Here is a 15,438-nt window from a genome sequence, read left to right as displayed (position 1 = left end):
TGATGTAGTCCCTAAAAAAATGTTTTTGTAAATTTTGTTGGAAAAATGAGAAATCGCTGGTCAACTTTTAACCCTTATAGCTCCCTAACAAAAAAAAATTTGGGTTCCAAAATTGTGCTGATGTAAAGTAGACATGTGGGAAATGTTATTTATTAACTATTTTGTGTGACATATCTCTCTGATTTAAGGGCATGAAAATTCAAAGTTTGAAAATTGCAAAATTTTCGCCAAATTTCCGATTTTTTTCACAAATAAACGCAAGTGATATCGAAGAAATTTTACCACTATCATGAAGTACAATATGTCACGAAAAAACAGTCTCAGAATCAGGGGAATACGTTGAAGCGTTCCAGGGTAATTACTTCATAAACTGGCAGTGGTCAGAATTGAAAAAATTGGCCTGGTCACGAAGGCAAAAACAGGCTCTGGCGCGAAGTGGTTAATCAGGTAGTTCTCTTCGTTCACATGGTGCAGATTTAACCATGGTCTTTCAAAATTTCAGTCCCACATGAATGAAAACCATTTAAGCAGCGGGAGCCCTTTTACCTAGCCTGCATTTGCTGAATAAATTGTGCAGAGGGGACGCTATGGAGTCCATGACAGCATTGACATTGCCTCTAAATGGCTGTTCAACCCCTTGATAACCAACCATATGTCCTTTTACTGACTTGAGATATAAGAGAATCACACCCCCTGATAGGTGAAAATGCAGCAGCTATCAGCTGTACAGTACAGCTGGATCTTCCATGATTGGTGTTGGCACTCCCCATGACTATTTAACCGCTAGATGCTACTGTTAATAGTGACAGCGGCATATAGATGGTTGACAGAGCATGGGGGCTCTCTCTAACTCCATTGGCACAGAATGATCGCAGTTGTGTTGTCCTGAAGGTTGCAACGTCAATCCAAAGCCAAGTAATGGCCTCCCGGTCTGCTGGCTTTAGTTGCCTGTTGAAATGTTAGCGAGTCTTAGCGGTAAAAACACAATTTTTCATTCCAGTCATTCCACTTTGCGTTAATTCCTGAAAAGCACCTGAGGAGTTTAACCAGTAATGTAACAGCAGTTTTTATTATGCTGAGGGGTGCTGTTTTTAAAAATGTTATCACATTTTGGGGGTTATGCAATATTCAGGTCCCCCAAAGTCACTTCAAAACTGAGTAGCTCCCTAAAAATAAAAAAATTAAATATCTTTAAAATTGCTGCCAATTTTTTTTTAAACCTTCAACAACCTAACAAAATATAGACACTTGACAAATAGTTGATAAGTTAATGTTAACTATATTGTGCGGTTTGACTGTAAATGAAAGGTGTAAACATTTAGAGTTTGAAAATTGCCAAATAAAGTCACATTTGTCAGATTTGAAAAATTTGGCTTGGTCACTAAGGGGTTAATATAATTTCTATTGACTACAGCAATAGACAAAAGGTTTTAATGTATCACATTTGTCAATGTTTTGTTCAAAGGAGGGGAGAATGCACTTACACATGACTAATTCTACTGTGGATGTAACCACCTGATCGCCTATTGGTTGACACACAATTTATGGCTACTGTATGTGTTATTTTTTGGAAATGATATATGTCAGTCTTGCGGGTTTCAAAATACCCAGGATTTATACTTGAAATAATTTTTAAAATTATTTATGCCAATGCCTTTCATGAAGTTTAAATAGTTTATTAATTTGTATGCTTTTTCTTTCAATGAACAGAGGTGTATTATTAATAACACTCATCGCCTTGTGGAGCTATGTGTGGCCAAGCTTTCCCAGGATTGGTTTCCTCTTCTTGAGCTTCTTGCTATGGCCTTAAATCCTCATTGTAAATTTCATATCTATAATGGTACACGTCCATCAGAGACTGTGCCAGCTGGTGTCCAGCTGGCAGAAGATGAGCTGTTTGCCCGTCCTCCTGACCCAAGGTCTCCAAAGGTGAGTGGTGTAGTACCATATATTGTGAGCTGCAGTTAAGGCTGTGTTCTCATGTACAGTAATAATCAGTTACAACGGATGCAGCAGCAATCCGTTAACAAAAAAACCTGATTTCAACTGGATAAGTTTTATTTTTGAACATTGAAGTCTATGGAAAATTGATCCATTAAATAACAATCAGTTTTTTTCGTTTGAAAAGAATCTATTTTTTTGCTAACTGGATCAGTTTGAAATGGAACAAAACTGCTGGATGTTTAACGGATCGGTTTTCCAAAGAATTCAATGTTGAATTTCAGCTGGATCAGTTTTTTGTTTTAGCCAGTCTACACAACTTTTTTTCTTAATGGATTACTGCTCGATCAGTTCTAATTGATTACTGGACATGTGAACATAGCCTAACTTTTTCAAGGCTATTGTGTTTTTCTTATCTTTTGAAAGTCATCATTGACTTTGATTTTTTGTAACAATTTTTCATTTTGTTCTTTTAAATGGACTGTAAAGTCGTATTATTACTGTGGGAGATTCTACTTTACCTTCCCAATTTACTACTTGGTAAACTGAATATACTGTACATAGCTGATTTGTAAGTTTTCCTACTGCATTTGGTACACCTGTATATAAACATACAAATGATCTGTAATTTTAAAGGGAACCTGTCAGATAACGTATTCTGCCAAACCACAGGCATCATGAATAGGGTGGGCTTCATTATTGCATGTATGAACATTTCATGCTGTAACGCTGTGGTGTTTAAAGTGCGACTAAAGTCTGTGTTTTTTTTTCCACCTATTTTTTCCCCACAGCTGGAGTAGTATCACCAGTGCATGTTCCCTGCCCCTAGTAATAAACTTACCAGCTGCCGTCTTCTGCTCCTCCGGTCTTGCACCGCCATCTTGTGACTACAGGTTCTGACTGACCATAAGTCAGAGACAAGTCACAAGTCAATGGAAGTTTAAGGCTGTGTGCCCACTATACGTTTTTTAACCGCAGCGGCAAAAATGCTTGGTAGAAGGCCTGCCATGTTCCCAAATGATAATCCGCATGTGCTGTGCACATGCTGTGAAAATTTCCGCTTGAATTCCGCATCACTGCAGCTGTACATGCGGAATCCAAGCGTTTCAATGAGCGGATGGTACCTGGGTCTGGAGGACAGGAGACTCTCATCTGGACCCGGGTACCATAGAACCTGTAAAAAAAAAAAAAAAAAAAAAAGAATAAAATAAAAAATAAGTATTATATTTACCTTCTGATGGCCCCCGGTGTGCGTGTCTTCACTTGCCGGCAGATTGCGGTGGACTGAAGGACCTGCGCTGACAATCATAGTCATGTGACTGCAGGTCCTTCAGTGTAGTGTACTGTGAGCTGCTGGCAAGTCAGGACGGAGCGAATAAAGACTACGGGGGCCATCAGAAGGTAAGTATAGATTTATTTTATTTTTTAACATTCTTTAAGGTCACACTATATAAATCCATGCCGTTTGCATGGATTTATATAGTGTGACCAAGTTGTCAAGCACTTTCCAAGTGATGCTAAAATCTCTTGGAAAAGCGCTTGTCAACCCGCATGCGGAAATGCATGTGAAGAACGCTTCACTTCCACTTGTCCCTGGCAGGAAAAACCCATGTACAATCCGCATGCGTTTTTTCTGCCAGGGAGATGCAGAAACGCTCAGGAAAAAATCCGGAGCATTTCTCCATCGTGGGCACATAGCCTAAGAGCTTTGTTCTTGCTCTCATCGACTTAAATTGAGAAGTGACCTCTGACTCGCCCAGCAAACACTGGAGTTCACAGGTCACAAACTGCAGAAGACGATGGGAGCAGCGACGAGAATAGAAGACTGCGGCTGGTAAGTATTATAGGTGCTTTCACGTGTTTAGGGTCATGCTCGGTGGTCCCGTCAGGGAATAGGTCCGAACTCCCCGCAAAATGGGATTTGGATGTATGTGCTGATGGGGCTGTAGGCTATAATGGTGCCAACAGAGCAATCGTGTTCTGACATGCATAATTTTCGGGAGTCTACTATGCCGGAGTATCCGTCTCCAGTGGGCTTACACCGTCGAAAATGATGCACGGCAGAGCGCATGTTCTCTCTGCTGGCACCATTATAGCTTACGGGCCCATCGTGGCATAAATCTGAATCCCGTTTTGGATGTATGCCCCGACTAATCCACAGAGTGTGTCCCTAAATGCAATGTGAAAGCACCCCAACACGCAGGGCATGAAACTTCCATTAGTGACACAAGTGCAGTGGTAAAATAAAAAAAAATGCTGGAGTGGTGCTTTGAGAGAACTTACTTTGATAGGTGTCGGGGACAAGATGAACAGGACGATCAGTCACTGAGGTGTGTGCCCATCAGGTTCTCCCCTCCCAACTCTGCATGATTGACAAGTCTCTCCTTTTGTATGTATTGGTAGAGTGGTAGAGACCTGTCAATTTAGCAGATTAGGGCAGGGAGAAACCAGAGGGTGCAACTCTGACTGGGCATACTTGTCACCTCATCCACCGAATGCCTTTTTAATGTATGTTTCCTCTGAAATACTGCAGCACTACAGAGTGAAACACAAGTTTGCAATAATTGTGCCAGTTTCTTGTTCATGCTGTTCTTGCTCAACAACTAGAGTTGTATATTTGCCCTATGCCAGTAACCTCTTTTTCTGTTTTTATTTGAAGGGTTGGTTAGTAGACCTCATAAATAAGTTTGGCACGCTAAACGGGTTCCAGTTACTGCATGATCGCTTTATGAATGGCTCCGCATTGAATGTTCAAATCATTGCAGCTCTAATAAAGTAAGTTACCTCTATGCTCTCTATGTTGTAGCCAGCTGTATGGATTAACGGTGTTACATAGGCCACATCTACTGTACATATGTGAATAGGATATAACCAAATGTTCTTCTTGTTACTTATGTTTTTTCTCTCCTACATTCTTGTTACATTTAAAGGGGTTGTCCAAGCTTGGACCAAGAGTCTGCAGTCTCTCTACATGACTGCAGACTGTTGAATCTGGACAGCATGTGGTGCACATGTTAGTTTCCCTGGTATTGCTGGTATGTTTGTCGTGTGACCTCATGTATGCGATTTGCTTAGCTATGGTCCTATGTTAGATGCATTCTGCTTTTCTCAATAGAAAGTGAATTGTGAGAGGTCAGATAAGACTTGTTGGCGTATGACCAAAGGTATGCAAGTCTCACAAGGTGAAATCATGTCACCATGTGCGCCGCCGTCACTGTCTCAAGCCTGGAAAACCCTTTTTTAAAGCACCACTCCAGCATTTTTTTTTTTTTTATTGTACCGCTGGAGAGGTGCTTTAAATGTAAGTTTCCCCTTTCTGATGCTCTCCTTCCGGTGTTTTCATGTGTTTTCGCCACCGCTCCCATTGGTTTCTGGCGAAAAGTGACCGGTCTGCAGCTCCTGTGTTTCATGGAGCTGCACGGAAGTCACTTTCAATAAAGGTTTACCAGAGCCTCCTTCTGACTCTCATAGACTTGCATTGAGAGCTTGTGACCTGACTTCTGACCTCAGGTCAGTCAGCTACTGTCACAAGATGGCGCCACGGGACCAGAGCGGTGCCGAAAAACTGAAGACGTCAGAGTATATGACCGGGGGCAAGGGCATTGCATTTAAAACACCACTCTAGCATTGAAAAAAATAAAAACTGCTGGAGTGGGGCTTTAAAAGCTAAACCCTGACCCTTTTTACTTGCAACATTGAAACCATGGAAATAATTAACTCTAATTGTAACTCAAAGACCACCTATTGGCTATCAATTTTCAGTAAATATTTACAATCCTTATGAAATAAAAACCCCTGAAGCATCGCTTATAGAACTATGGGTGGTTTTTCCTCTTTTATTCCTGCTTGAATAACAATTTAATAAATATTTGTTTTACCTTTGTTAATTAATTTCTCAAAGCTAAGCTTTAAGTTACTGCAGGCCTCTATCACAGAAGCAGAATCCTGACAGTGTGCAACTTACACAGTGCCGGGATGCCGCTTATTGCCAGCTCTAGCTGTCATCATGTGACTGCAAGGATGCAATTCACATACTAGTAGTCCGCTATGCCTGGCCCAGCAACAGATTTTTACTGAAGACAACACATGTCCTTAAATGCACTCAGCCAGATTCCCTCTTAGAGCTCTTTCAGCTATCTCACATAATGTCTCCCATAATCAGCAGGTTAGTCTGGGACACAGTTGAGCCTGCATGGAGCGACAGTGCATAAAGTTTCAAAGCATTAAGTCCTCAAGCTTTTTTTTTTTTTTTTTTTTAATAAAGCTCCGTACTACACATTCTCAACATTTTCGAAAAATGTGGTCCTCAAGCATGAATCTTTTAGACTGAATAATCTTTACATCTTAAGAAACTTAACTATTTCTAAAAAAAGGTATTCTCAAGTTTGGAAGTTGGTCCTATCCATTCACTCATTTGGTCTTTGGAGCCTGAGCCACCACTGGCCCCATTCACTTGCGGCTCCCTTTTCTCAGGATTGTTTGAGGTGCCAGCAGTGTGCTCCATAGGGAAGTTATTCCCTGTCCCACGGTTAGGAGAGGATTTCCATTCTTGAGACAATCCTTTGATGAAAATACATATATATTTTTTTTACTTTTATTAATCACCAGAACCTTGTGAATGTGCTGCAGTTATAAAATGTTTTACGCTTGTCTTTTGTAGGCCATTTGGACAGTGCTATGATTTTTTAACTCTTCACACAGTCAAGAAATACTTTCTTCCAATTATAGAAATGGTTCCTCAGTTTCTAGAAAACTTAACTGATGAAGAATTGAAAAAAGAAGCAAAGAATGAAGCCAAAAATGATGCTCTCTCAATGATAATAAAATCGCTCAAAAACCTAGCTTCCCGTGTACCAGGACAGGAAGAAACTGTCAAAAATTTAGAAATTTTTAGGCTTAAAATGATACTTAGGTAAGTTGTGCATGTCTGCCTGTGATTGATTTTAGAGTCGTCTCCCCTCAACCTCCATCAATATTAGTCTGTATTTGTAGTAGTAAAAAAAAAAAAACAACCTTGCAACCTTCTGGTTATTCGGACTGTTCTGGACTCGTACCTACTGTCCTTCCAGGAAATCCACTTTTGCAATAACAGAAATAGACTGACCTATTTTTTGCATTAAAGCATTAATGAGCCTGTGAAGGGCGATCTGTGACACCGCCTGTTATGATTTGTGGATCCTGTATTATCACCTTTGTGTAGAGGCACTTCCTATCATTGTACTCCTGCTTGTGTTGATAATGAGACTTCTAAAAACTTTGTAAAATGACAGACTTAAAGGGGTTATCCGGGACGTCAATTTTTTTTCTTTTTTTAATGGGGGGGGGACTTTAGAGACTTTCTAGTGGCTGAGGCGGCGAGTTCCCTGATTCAGTTCACCTCACATCAACAGCTTTCTTTTCCGGCCTTTGTATCAGCATGACATTGGCAGTGATGCCCTGTCGACAGAGCGGAGAGGAAGAGAAGCTGCTCTGTCAACGAGATGTCACAAGAAGTAGTAGAAGCCGTTCATGATTACTCTGAGCCGGGAGAGATCGGTGCTAGGCAGAACAGACAAGTAGCTGGCAAGTACCTGTCTGTAAGTTCTCGGCCCCATACTAAAAACATAAGCAAAGTCCTGGATAACCCCTTTAAATGGCACCAGTGGCCATTCTGAAAGTTGAAAGATTTTTTTTTTATATATAAATATATGCAGTCCCGCTATGAGAAAAACTTGAAAAAAAAAGTGCTGATCAGTTTTTTTTTTTTTTTTGTGTGTAAAATTAATTTGATGATACACTCCATCTAAACTCGTGGTAATTTCATGCTTTAGATTAGTATTTGTTTCATGTAAAAGACACACAATTATTTTCAATTTTATTAGGTTGTATAGGTGTGATAGAAGGGAGGCAGTCACTTGTTGCTGTGTCTTGTAGCCAAAGTGGAGATATATCTGTAAAAATCATTTATTTCTTTCTCATTCATTGCCTGCCATGTACTTGAATGTTCATCCTTCGGCTGCATTGTAATGGTACATTTTTCCAGGTGCCATCCACAGCTTCCCCGGACTATCGGAGTTTAGCATATTTGGAAAGGAAAATGATTTCACTAACCTGATCTGCATAATATGCGGTTTTATGAAAGGCTTGTTAGACATAACCTTAAATCTCCAAAGCTGCCAGAACACCGAGGGTCATCTGGTTGTACCCAGCTCCCTGTTTTTGGTAGTGGGCTATTTCTGTTACACAATTTAACCTATTCACATTAGTTGGTTGACCCAACAATGGAAGAGCACTGTAGGAGACAAGTCAAAAATACTTACACACTTGTGGCTTTACGTGGTAAAAATAAAGATAAATGTTTCATTTGGCAAAACTGATTTCCTGCTACACAAAAAGTGCCTAAATGTCACAAATTGTAGATTAAGGTGTTCAGGTAGTAATGGCACCAAAGTTGGCGTTAAATACCTATACCCAGAATGTATCCCACACAACAGAGAGACCTATTCACAGAAAGATAGAGTTGTAGGTACAGTGATACATTTTATTTAGCAATAACAAAATCACATCAAATATCAAAACAAACTCAAATCGGTGTCAGATTGTTATACTATTATGGTTCCATCATGGTGTATTCTTGCAGTTTACACTCAATCAGTAAACCACTAAACCATCAAACCAAGGTGGATAAGAGGAGTGTAATAATGCAAGTACCGGTGTTCATCTGCTAGAATGACGCCATGCCCCAATACGCATTTTGATTCTAGCCTTCTTCACACCCCTGATGACTTTATTTTGCTGACTGAAGGTGTGCTGTTGTACCTTGTATTTGCAATTTCTCTCAAATATTTTTGAAAATCTCAGAAATAAGGGACCACCATACACGCAAAAAAACTATCACGAACAGTAGAGCTACATGTTATGGGGTTACCCTTGGAAATTAACCTTTTTATTAATGTTACGCTTGTTTTAGGTTGTTACAAATTTCATCCTTCAATGGAAAAATGAATGCACTTAATGAAGTGAACAAAGTTATATCAAGCGTCTCGTACTACACGCACAGACATGGCAATCCGGAGGAGGAGGAGTGGTTGACTGCAGAGCGGATGGCAGTAAGTACAACTTTACTAGTTGGCATATTGAATTGAATTAAACTGGTTGGCCACTATTTGGACAGCCCCTTCTTAAATGCTCGAATCCCATAAGTAAAGCTATATGCAAATTGCCTCTTCAAATAGGAAGAGGACTTGAACTCTATAGCGCCACCTGCTTGAAGCAGCAATCCTACAAGTCACTATCGACCCATTAACAAGCCTTGTAATATGACTTGGGATATAAGTAAAGCTATACTCTTCACCTGCACTGGCTCCGAGTCTTACAACGCTGGCATGACACTCAGCAGTTTCTAATCGGCTGCTATTAAACAGTATTCAGTCAGAGCAGTTGTCTGCTCTGTTTAAATGGTAAATGCTGCAGCCGATCAGCGAAAGTTTTTGCCAATCTGAGAGCAAGAACAGCACAATATTGTAGACAGAAACCCTGATTCCAGTGATGTCACTTACTGGGCTGTTTGCTGCAGTTTTGATCTATTGTTAAAAAGCAGTGATTTTCACTACCAGTAAACTTGCTAGTCCTCTATATTCATGAGGGCTGTATGATTCCACCCCAGCACTGACAGCTTTCTACGTATGCTGTGCATAGTAAGTGGTCAATCAGTGGCGGGGTTATACAGAGCTCAGCATTCAGAGAACTGCTAAATATGTAGCAGATAACACAGATTTTAAGCAAAACTGCAGCAGACAGTAAAGTGACACATTGCTGGAATCAGGATCTGCTGCTGTCAGAAAGGGTAGCAAAAGCCTGCTGACGTTCCCTGTATAATCCTCTTCCAACGTACTCACTTTTTAGGCTGGAACAATATTTGGAAAAAGCTTTAGAACAGCAACCTTATTTTACACCATTATTCCATAGTGAAGGATTGTCCATACCTTTTTTTTTAATAGAACAGTAATTGTCTTTGTGCTACTTTTTTGTTAACAGTAAAAAAAACCTCCTGATTTTATTCTTTGTTGTACATATAACAAGAAGTTACAGGCTGTTAATTTTGGAGAATGTGGTATTCAGCAGATGTGTTACACTAACCATATGGTTTATGTGGTTAAACAAAATAAGCTTTTCCATGTATGCAGTGCAGACAGCTGGTCACAAGCAAGTCACAATAAAATCAGGATTACTGTAAAGAACCCTCAGCATACAATGTTGCCAAATGCTGTTTGTTCTACTGATGACTGACAAATATTTAATAAAAAAAAAATGCTGAAAAAATCTTTTTGATTTTCTGGTTGACATTTAAAAGGTTGAAAAGCTACCCCCTTCCCTGTTATGTTGTCTCCCTTTTCTTAGGATAGGTAATCCTACCATTAGTATGTCAGATGAGTGGGGTCAGACTGCCGGCATTACCACCGATCTGCTTTTACCCAGGAGTGACCAGTAAACAGTGTACAGCGGTGCTGTTTGGCTCCATATTCTCCATCCGGCCTCTGCCAGAACTTATGAGATGATAGATTGGTGGGGGTGTTGGGTGTCAGACCCCCATCTGATATTAAGCTATCCTTTGGATACAACATCCATTACATACCGGTTGAAAACTGATTGTGAGCATGAAACAAATTTTACCCTGCAGTTTATATACCAAGCGCATAGCATTTTTTATTATCATATGTTTATTCCTTTTGCATGTGCTATATATAGTGTATATAAACAATCAAATGTTGTTTAGGAGGGGTTTGCCATTAGGTATAGGCTTTCAATATGTCTTACAAAACCAAACTAGTTTTTCTAAACAAATGCTCAGCACATAGTGACTAATCTCTGTACGTCTGTGCCTAGCTAAATACTGGTTTCAGCTGCTACTATATTGCAGGCAGTTGATAAAAGTATAGATAATTGTATGCATTTGTGAATATATTGCAACCAAAAGATCTTGGCTGTAATCCTAATGCTAAAAAACCTTTCAGCTCTACTAGCAAAAGCCCAGATGTTGCCCACTTTGATGAATCACTTGAGTTGGTTGCTTTATAGAGGTTATGCTTTCAGAAGTATAATGAATCTTAATTTATTATCCACTTAAGATCTTGAAAACCTTCAGATCCATTTTATCAATGTACTTGTGTTCTAGGAATGGATTCAACAGAACAATATCCTCTCTATTGTTTTGCGGGACAGTCTTCATCAGCCACAGTATGTCGAGAAACTGGAGAAAATTCTAAGATTTGTCATCAAAGAAAAAGCCCTAACATTACAAGATCTTGACAATATATGGGCAGCACAGGTAAAAGCAGTTGCCCTTTTTGATTAGTGTTTTTTTTTTTATCCTTCCACTTATTTGGTCTGCAAATGTATGTTTTGAACTTATTATGATATATAGTAATGACAAAAGCTTAATTTCTGCTATGTTTGTGCTCTTTCAGGCAGGAAAACATGAAGCCATTGTAAAAAATGTCCACGACTTGCTTGCTAAGCTTGCATGGGATTTTTCCCCAGAACAACTTGACCACCTCTTTGATTGTTTCAAGGTAAATGTTTTACGATACTGCTTAGTGTTATCTGCGCACATTTTTTTTAAACAAATATTTAAAATCCCTAATCTATTGTGAACATAAAATTCAGAATTTGTCATTGGTTAGCAAGTTATAGCAAGTGAAACTTCTACTGCATTTCCCTTTCGTTGCCCACCCTGCACCATAACTAAGGCAGGGCAATGTTCTGTCTGTGAAACTTGCGCACATGTAGAAATATTGTCCTGGATATTAAAAATGCTTTTACATGGCACACTATAATTTTGACTTGCCTCCTTTCTAGGCTAGTTGGACAAATGCAAGTAAAAAACAACGTGAAAAATTACTGGAGCTGATACGACGACTAGCAGAAGATGACAAGGATGGTGTGATGGCTCACAAAGTGTTAAATCTCTTATGGAATTTGGCTCACAGTGATGATGTACCCGTTGATATAATGGACCAAGCCTTGAGTGCGCATATTAAAATTTTGGATTACAGCTGCTCGCAGGTGGGTAAAGTGAGTTCATATTTTTTCTTGGGCTTTTTTCTGGGTTTTAAGCAATTAACCACCCATCCAAGTTACTGCGTCTCCTGTACTGGGCCACAGTTAAACATAAACCTGTTTTTTGCCCGTACAGGATCGAGACACCCAAAAAATTCAGTGGATAGATCGTTTTATAGAAGAATTGCGTACAAACGACAAGTGGGTCATTCCAGCACTTAAACAAATTAGAGAAATTTGCAGTTTATTTGGGGAAGCGCCTCAAAACTTAAGGTAACTACTAATGATAAAGCATGTCTTTATCTTTTTAAGACATAAGACTTTTTTGTTTTGCTGAAAGATAGACTTCAGATTTATAGGAGCTGATAGTCATGTATAAAACACATTGCCCCTGGTCTGAGAAGCTTTCTGATGTCGGTGTCTTCAATAAAACTTAAACAAGTTTTCCCTGTGAAATATATGGTGGATAGTGAAAAATGTAGTATTTTTGTATTATGCCAAGTTTATTTTTCTCTGACAATTGAGGTAAATGATGTTGGTATGTTTGGCGTAAGGGATCCTTCCCATGGCTGTATTTTAGGCCAGTATTTTTGTGTCCATATTTGTAAGCCAGGAGCAAGAGGAGCATGTACACAAAACTTAGATGTGCAAATCTTTTCAGGAGATTCTTCCTCTGTACAATACTAATGTAAAATACTGCAGTGTGAACAAGACGTTTAGGCTATGTTCACATGTTGCATTTTTTCAGTGGTTTGTGTTTTTTTTATGCAAATTTTCAGCTGCTTTTTACAGTACCAGCAAAGTCTGATATTTCAGAAATCTCATGCACACACTTTGGGGTTTTTTTGTACTCCGTATTTTATCAAAGACCTTGGTTTTTGCAAAATGCAGCCTGTCCCTTCATTCAGTGTTTTTCACCTATTAAAAGCAATGGGTAGTGCAAAAAAAGCTGAAAAGACGCAGGTATCAGGTTTTGCTTTTGTTTTTGGTACCAAAACCTGAGGAAGTTAAATCAACTAAACTTTATCAGCATGTACAAGAGACAAATGTACTCTGACAAAAATGCTGTAAAAAAAAAAAAACAACAAAAAAAAAAACCTCAGCAAAACCTGCTTTTTTTGCCAGCGGCAAAAAAAGCATCAAAAACGCAATGTGTGAACATAGCCTTATGGTGTACATGTCAGTTTATCAGAACTGGAGATGGAGCAAAGTGATTTACGGAACCCGGTCCAGCTGCATCATTGACAATCTGTGGCCGCTGGATGGTAGCCCTATGAATAGTCTCCTACCTGCCATTTCCATGGCTCTTTTCATTAGCTGGCCGTGCACGGCATCATATGTGCTTTACGCTGCAACGTAGCATCAAGCGGACTGATGAAGAGTCAGGGATACTGTCAGTTAAGAGGCAATTCTTAAGGCTACCATTCAGCGGCCTCCTATTACTGATCTGTCTGCTGGACTGGGTCCTGTGAAACACTCTAGTCCAGAACCTTTTTTTCACAATAACAATTTTTTTTTGGTAGTTAAGTAACTAAAACTGTTCTTAACAAATAGTAATTTGTTGTAAATGTCTCCTGTAGTCAGACGCAGCGCAGCCCTCACGTGTTCTACCGTCATGATTTAATTAACCAGCTCCAGCATAACCATGCCCTCGTCACTTTAGTTGCTGAAAATCTCTCTTCCTACATGGACAGTATGCGACAATACTCAAAAGGTAAGTGAAGTTTAGTCACATTTCCAGAAATATCTTTAATCTTAGCAAAAATATTATCCACCCTTTTATAACGCACCTCCATGTTGAAGCAAAATGTTGCAGTTGCTGAAATGACTTAAGTTGCTGATTCCGTTTCTTTTCTGTTGAAGAACATGGAGACTACGATCCACAGACAGTAAGGCCGGGAAGTCGCTACAGTCATGTACAAGAAGTCCAGGAAAGGCTAAATTTTTTAAGGTAAACAGTCCAGTCTTCCAAGGATGCTTACTTTCCTCTTACTGTGGATGATGTGCACTTGTGGTAGAATTGAATTTGGTGGACAGTGAAATAATTATAGCCACTCTGGCATGTTTTAAGTTTTCAAAATGTGCCAAACGTGCATTGACTTTATTACCTTTGGATGCTTTAAGCATTTTTCTGAAACTTTCATTTTCTGGGTCAGTCTCATCCAAAAAAAAAAAAATCTTTTTTCATAGTGTTGTCAACTTTACTTTTCAAAAGGATTCACATGCAACAGGTTTGCAAATCGACCACTGCAGATTACCAACTAAAAATAAGGCCCTGTCCATTTCTTGTCAATGACCTTGGCTGGAAAAACTTCTGACTGTTTCTGGAATCCTGTTTATGGACTCAGGCAAGACTGGCCCAGAGCCTCTGCCTGATTATGAAGCCCTTTGGACACGGCGTTGGCATCGGTAGCTTTCCGTGTGTGAATAAAATGAAAATATGATTTGTACACTGAAAGATAAAAGAGGATTGCTGGCCCTGCTTGCCAGTGCTTACAATCTGTTATATACTGTCATTTCATGATTGATACAGACCTGAGCCTTTAAGACTATTTCCAAGATAATTTATTAAATATGCATTATGTTTTTTTACTTTTTAAAACAGATTTCTATTGAAGGACGGTCAGCTCTGGCTTTGTGCCCCTCAGGCGAAACAAATCTGGAAGTGTTTAGCTGAAAATGCTGTGTACCTTTGTGATCGTGAAGCCTGTTTCAAGTGGTATTCCAAGTTGATGGGTGATGAGCCAGACCTTGATCCGGATATTAATAAAGACTTCTTTGAAAACAATGTGCTACAGCTCGATCCCTCGCTCTTAACAGAAAATGGCATGAAATGCTTTGAGCGCTTTTTCAAAGCCGTTAACTGCCGGGAAGGGAAGCTTGTAGCGAAGCGGCGAGCTTACATGATGGATGACCTGGAGCTCATAGGACTTGACTATCTTTGGAGGGTGAGTGTCTTCAACTTTCATCCTCACATTAAATACTGCAAAACTAAGACACCGACGTCTTTACTAGGTTGTCCAGAATTACAATTTTATTTTTCTTCAAAAAGCAGAGATTTTGATAAATCTATAAAATAATCAATACTCTCCTCAATGCCAAAGTTTTATCTATGCTGCTGCTACTTTGCAACATAATGAAGGTGAATGGAGTCTCACTGTGACTCATAAAGTGATGCAAAAAGCAAGTCTCAAAGTCAGAACCAGTTGAATTTTTTGAGACTTGCTTGTGGCAGTACTGTGCATGTCACAATGGGACTGCTTTAATCTAAATTATGCTGCGATGTAGGAGCGACATGTTGTGGACGAAGATTGTGTAGTCCCAAGTTATGTTGACTTTTCGTGTTCCCAATAGTCTGTTTACTTCTGGACAGCGGTATCACATCTGAGGCCAGTAGTTCCCCACAGCAGTGAGATACAAGACAACACCTGATTCAATTCTGCATTGGTTGCATACTAG

At 39.5% G+C, this 15,438-nt stretch overlaps 1 protein-coding gene across 4 annotated transcripts in view; it reads left to right on the top strand.

The window, feature by feature from the left end:
• Positions 1-15,438, top strand: part of USP9X (ubiquitin specific peptidase 9 X-linked) — a 123,267-nt gene that overhangs the window by 54,180 nt on the left and 53,649 nt on the right. For 3 of the 4 annotated variants that reach the window (XM_073667274.1, XM_073667271.1, XM_073667272.1), the window contains exons 6-16: positions 1,711-1,929; positions 4,601-4,716; positions 6,602-6,853; positions 8,891-9,029; positions 11,096-11,248; positions 11,388-11,492; positions 11,779-11,994; positions 12,116-12,252; positions 13,560-13,693; positions 13,843-13,930; positions 14,585-14,927. In XM_073667274.1, coding sequence (XP_073523375.1) covers positions 1,711-1,929; positions 4,601-4,716; positions 6,602-6,853; positions 8,891-9,029; positions 11,096-11,248; positions 11,388-11,492; positions 11,779-11,994; positions 12,116-12,252; positions 13,560-13,693; positions 13,843-13,930; positions 14,585-14,927 — 1,902 coding nt within the window. The remainder of the gene's footprint in view (positions 1-1,710; positions 1,930-4,600; positions 4,717-6,601; positions 6,854-8,890; positions 9,030-11,095; positions 11,249-11,387; positions 11,493-11,778; positions 11,995-12,115; positions 12,253-13,559; positions 13,694-13,842; positions 13,931-14,584; positions 14,928-15,438) is intronic. The other variant, XM_073667273.1, reaches the window with a different exon arrangement.

The sequence above is a fragment of the Phyllobates terribilis genome, unplaced genomic scaffold (assembly GCF_046119375.1).
Source record: "Phyllobates terribilis strain yellow unplaced genomic scaffold, ASM4611937v1 Scaffold_2__4_contigs__length_985480577, whole genome shotgun sequence".
Classification (NCBI taxonomy): Eukaryota; Metazoa; Chordata; class Amphibia; order Anura; family Dendrobatidae; genus Phyllobates; species Phyllobates terribilis.
The sequence above is the reverse complement of the archived record's forward strand: the minus strand, read 5'-3'. Positions and strand labels throughout refer to the sequence as shown.